At 31.7% G+C, this 6,000-nt stretch overlaps 1 protein-coding gene across 1 annotated transcript in view; it reads right to left on the bottom strand.

The window, feature by feature from the left end:
- Positions 1-495: 495 nt before the first annotated feature.
- The window catches only part of LOC145662898 (enoyl-[acyl-carrier-protein] reductase, mitochondrial-like), a 60,981-nt gene continuing 55,476 nt past the window's right edge, over positions 496-6,000 (bottom strand). Inside the window, exon 4 of the mRNA XM_081728894.1 lies at positions 496-927. Coding sequence (XP_081585020.1) covers positions 522-927 — 406 coding nt within the window. The 3' untranslated portion in view covers positions 496-521. The remainder of the gene's footprint in view (positions 928-6,000) is intronic.

Raw genomic sequence — 6,000 nt, 5'->3', positions numbered from 1 at the left:
TCCCTGGTTCCGGTGGACAACATCGTGCTCGTGTGTTTCTCGGCATACTCCCGTTTCCTCTCATTTTCTCATTCCACCAATTCTTTCATTATCATTCACTTGCTTTAATTGTCGTCTCGCTTAATCTAACAGGCATAATCGTGGCTAAGATTTCATAACTTCTCTTACAGGAATTGGACACTCAACAAACTAGGGAAAATTTGATAAGAAAAGGAAAAAAAATTGTGTCAATCGAGGGAAATTTTCTTAAGGAAACCTACGAACACTGGTCGATATAGTTTGTTAGGAATGGCTGTATTGTGAGAGTTGCTTTTACATTATGATCTGTCCATCCTCCAACTGCATCGGATTCAAGTCTCGATAATGGTTTGGAGTCCATGTTAGTAGTAAGTCCCGTCCTTCATTATCTTGGTGTTCCATTACGATGCTAAAACAAAAACTCGAACTTTTTACCTGTGGTTTCTTAAGTAATAATAGTAACAAAAACAAATAATCTTCAAACAAGAAAAAATAACCTTTATTCACTTTAAACAACTGAAATCTAGGATATATTTACAACCTGATGACCCTTGCTGCATGTTCTTGATAGCTGTTTCAAATTCTTGGTATGGTAGAACGTGATGCAATGGTGGCTTTAATTTCCCTTCTATTATCATTTGAATAATTTCTGTCAACATTTCCTGTCGCCTAGCCATGTTCCTTTCGTTTTTCGTCCACTCTGTTACCCAGAATCCAACGGCATGGATATCTCTGAAGACAAGAACGGAAGTAGGAATGATTACAGGTTCTCGTGACATACCACCAAATGTCACAAATATTGCGTGTCTGGCCAAGTGTCGTAGCATATTTAAAGCATTCTTTCCGCCAACACAATTCAAACCTAATTTAGGTTTCGGAATTCCTTCGTTCTTAAAAATTTCTGTGGATCTGAAATGAAAACAAGGACGTTATACACATAAATCTTTAAAATAATTTCGATAATAAGTATTACAGTTCATTTTTTAGTTGCTGTAAGCTGAGTTGTATCAGTCTGTCTTCCAAAATTTGCAGTTTTTGAATTGATTTAATTAAACTTAACAACACTAATAAGAATATCAAGTATCTAATGAAGTATTTGTAAAAAGCGTTGGACATATAACTAAAATGCTAATATAAAACAAAAACTTCCTAAATTTGACGCGCTGAAGTAAATGTCAATGTTACAATACTATAAAGTGAATCATAGATGTAATATTTCCAACATGCGGGTTCAGAAACATCAATTCCTTCTAAACATTAAACAAAAGGAAATCGTACTAAATTTACATAGACTCAGTACTCTTAGATAAGAAACTAATAGAGCTTCCTCGTGGCTAAGCGGTTACCATAGACCCCTTTGGCATAAGACACCCAAATTCGATTCCCGCAGGAGCTCATGTGGTTCGAATTCCACGTTATGCTGTAGGTCCACATCTCATATAGCCTCGTTATTGAAAAGCACTAATCTCAAAATCAAATCAAATCAACAAGAAACTAAATAAATGGATGAAAATACACACAAAATTAACAGCTGTAGTAAAACTGAAATAAGTTTCTTTGTTTAATATTCTATGTTAACTCCTACTATAGCCTAAGAAAAGCTACGTAATAAACATAAATGAATGATTTATGAAAGATTTGTTGCGAGTGAAGGTATTGTGAGAAACGGAAAGACACAGGGAAATTTTAGCAGCATAGCTTAGGGCCGAACCAGGAAATCTTTTAGAAGAGGTGAGAGACTTTTCTAGCTATCGAGACATTTTAACAATTGTGGCAAAAAAAAAAAAAAAAAAGTGTCTGATATAAACATATCATAAATGAAATGATAAAATATATATACTTAGAAAATAAGAAGTAGTAAGCGTCAACAATAAGGAAAAAGGCAAATAAAGATCAGTCGTACGATGGTCAGACAAGATATTCAACTGCCTAGAATATTGTGATACAGAAAGGGCAAAGACATAACGGAGTAAACTTTGACATATCAAATAACTGATTGATATTTTCATACAGAAATATCAAAATTGAAAAATCACCAAGATCGACATTTTGATATTTATATAAAGTTTACAGTTACATTTACACATGGAAACCTATATAGCATGATCAGTAAACATATTCTTCTATTTACTGGGTCTAATATTTAATGTACTATTCACTGTACTGTTTCGGTGTTTCCTGACATCTTCCTTAGTAGATCTTGGCAATTTTCAAGGATAATGGAACAGTAAAATTAATAATACACTAAATATTCGATGAAGTAAATGAAAGAGTACATTTATAAATGATTGTAAACATACCAATTCATATCCTTAAATGGCCCTTATCATAACTTCTAACCAATTCAAGAGCCCGCTTTCCAGCTAGTTGCAACTACAAGTCTGTTTATGTTTTATGAGACAGAAAACATATAGTGAAGTTTTCGTTGATTTTTTCCAGATCAGTTTTATGCTTTTACAAAATATTTTCTCTGTTTTGATAAAAAGCATAAGCACTAAGGATGGCAGTTGAGGAAACTTTTATAGCCTTGGGTCCGTGGCTCAGAGGCTATGGTCCAGAGGTATCTAGAACATCCTCTAAATTTCGGCAAAGGGTACGTTGGTTTACCCCTTAATTTTCGAAGGGACTGCAACTACTACTTAAGCTGTACATGTGCTGACAATAATAATAATTGTATAACAAATTATGTAAATTGGATATTTAATATAGGGCCGCTATTTCAGCAGCTATTAGGAAATATATTCTTACAAATGCTAAAAAAAATATTCTACTGAAATAAAAATTAAGATTTACTAATCTTTCGCAACTGCAAACGTGACTTATTATAAATGTATACAATCATAATTCAGTAGATAGTTTCCTCGTTCGTCTTCGTATACATGGGTACCCTATTGCTGCTGCTAGTTTTAAAAACATTTCTCATATTAAGAATACACTGAAGAATTCTTATAAAATAGCTCCTAAATTGTAAAGAAATTATTTACCTAAATATTGAAATAAAATAGGGTAGTAATTAAGTTAATCTTTATTCACAGCAAATTATATATGGACATTTTAAAAGAAAAACAAAGTCTGCAATGAGCTTCTACTGACAACTGATATGGATTAATTTACATTTTTTTAAATATTTGGCGCTATAATCGGTATGTAATCCTCAAATTATAAATAAAATAAATTTCACATTTTCATACAAGCTTGTGCTTACATCCGTAATTTATGAAATATTAAATTGTTATTTTCTGTAAATGTAATGTGAATTTACATATCAAATCAAAATGCGGTTTCAAGAGCCTGCGATAGTTTCTACACATGTTTTAGCATACATCACTACTTTACTCTAATATTGGCTAATACATAAACAGAAAATTCGTGCATTATTTATATTTTATAATTCACATTTCACTACTTATAATTAAACACAGGATTATTGGACCACAATCTAACCATCTTTTCTGGACCATTAAGCATGCATCTGCACCAGAATCAAAATAGAAAGGTAATCAAATGTAAATATTTGTGGGAATTATTTTTGTACACACCACAAAATAATTCTAAATCAAATAAAAAGTATTCATTAAGCTGTGTGTGTTCCAGTGATATTTGTCTACTGTAAATATATATACAATAATAAGTATTATTTTTACTGAATAAAACTGGTTCGACGAATTTTGTCATTACTATAAATTTGAAATCATTGAATTAAAAAAAATCCATTTCTGTTCACCAAAACTCTCTGATTCTGCCAAGATATTAATAATTTAGATATGTAGTAAAATATTATGCAATGGTCGAAAATACAGCCATTTCACTCTGTGAAAGGAGGGACTAAAATAAAATAGCCATAAATCATGTTCGTTGCCTTTTCCTTGCTCTCAAAACTTAACTTCTGATCAGTAAAAGTAATTTGCACGGCACTACCTTAATTTTGAAGATTCGACCAAAATAATGTTTAAACTTATGGTACTGCTTAAGACTCACTAATCAGCAAGCAGATGAAACAAGTTATGTCACTCATGAAATAATAACCTATCTGCTCACAAGAATTTAGTGATACTTTTGTACAAATTGAGATATTTCTTCAATTATTTTATTTAGTGAATTCATTTCAGTGTAATACTTCCTTTTGGATTTTAGTTAGTACACTTCAGGTGTATAAGGTACCTTACTTCTGCTAACAGCAGCAAACTTGCGAAATGTATATACGGGAGCAGAAATTCCGTATGTCTGACTTCATTTAAAATCACCATCGAATAGCTAGTCTCAAACCCAGATGTTCACCAAATCAGGGGTTCACATGCCTGTTTCCATGGCAACATTACATTAAGACATATGAAAATGCAAACATATAATTGGCCTATTTTTATTAGTAATCGAATGAGTGAATAATTTTAAAAATATTTATCACAACCTTCTCCAACTTTGTAATTCTCTTTTCCAGATTAATCTTAGTTATTTCTAATTCAATTTGTCGCTCATGATTGCAGAAGTTTCAAAATGGTTCTGTAAAATGTCATTTATTCTATCAGAAGATTCTTTCTAATTTTGATCTAGGTTCTTTAAATTATTACTGACTTCTACGCTACATATCTTAACTTTATCTAACTCTACAGCTATTTGATCAACTCAAATATTAGTTTGTTTTACATTCTCTTTTACATTTGTTATTTCGGTTTTTATTGATATTATTTCAACATACGCTGGATAACTGAGTGACCAAATCGGTCAATTTTTCTGATGAATCTTTTTTATGTCAGTTATCTGTTTAGACAGTGCAGTTTTGTTAGTGGCAACTTCCACCGTTACATCCCTAATGTCTATTTCCACTTTTGACTTTAAATGAGCTATATGTGATTTAGTAGCTTGTGTACTTTTTATTTCCTTAAACATAACTCTAATTTGCTCAAAGAATATATTGTTCTACAGGTAAATTTCATTGGTTTGTTGGCACACTGACGTCACTACTTAGAATAACATTACCAATTACAACTAAACCATTTTGTATACCATTACTTTTGAATTTCTAGCACAAGAGAATCTACCTCATTAACGGAATCACTGATTACAGATATCGCTTCTGTTATGTCAACAATATTAACCTCTTTAGCTTTGAATTTTCACAGTTGGTTCCATCCCTGTTCTTGCTATGCTTTTTTCACGGATAACTATACATATTTACTATACAGGGTGTGCACGAAGTCTATTGTCAGCCCTATAATTCCGAAATAGTTCAGATTTGTGGACAACACCGAAATCATTATTCTACATTTTTAAGAGGTTGATATTTTGAGGTAAGCAGATTCTACCAGTGGGGTTGCCAGAGAATAGGATGATGTGTGACTCAAATATTTTAAATATCAAATATGGTCAAGGAATATGCATTGGCTTATCCATGTAACTAGTGATGAAAATTTTCCGATTCATAAAAATATACTTCACTTATTCCTACATCGTTGTTTAGCCGTGATGTGAGGTAGAAAATTTTCTTCTATATTTTTCTGGAAAATTTTCCGTTCTAAACAAATTGTTAAAAAGTGAAAGATCGTTTAAAGAATCTGAAAATTTTCATGACTCAGACAATTTTCAGTACTATGTAGGAACAAGTAAAATAATTTTTCATGAATCGAAATATTTTCTGTCCTCTATGGAAAAATGGAAAAACTTTTTATGAGTCGAAAAACTTTCATCATTTTGAAGCAAAAAGTGAAACAACTTTTTTGTGAATCGGAAAGTTTTATTGCTCTGTAGAAACAAGTGAAAGGAATTTTCATGGATCGGAAAATTTTCATTTCCTCATTTCCTGTAGAAACAAGTGGAAAGACTTTCATAAGCCAGACAGTTTTGGATATTATGCATAGTGATGTTACGTGGAAAATTTTCCACTATATTTAACTGCACATTGAGATATAAAATTCAATTTCTGTAGAGGCAAATTAGACAGCAACAAATTATAATTTTCCAATTGGCTTTCGGGAACCAGAAAAT

The sequence above is a fragment of the Thermobia domestica genome, chromosome 10 (genome assembly GCF_964235325.1).
Source record: "Thermobia domestica chromosome 10, izTheDome1.hap1.1, whole genome shotgun sequence".
NCBI lineage: Eukaryota > Metazoa > Arthropoda > Insecta > Zygentoma > Lepismatidae > Thermobia > Thermobia domestica.
Note: the sequence above shows the minus strand (reverse complement) of the source record. Positions and strands in the feature narration are given on the sequence as shown.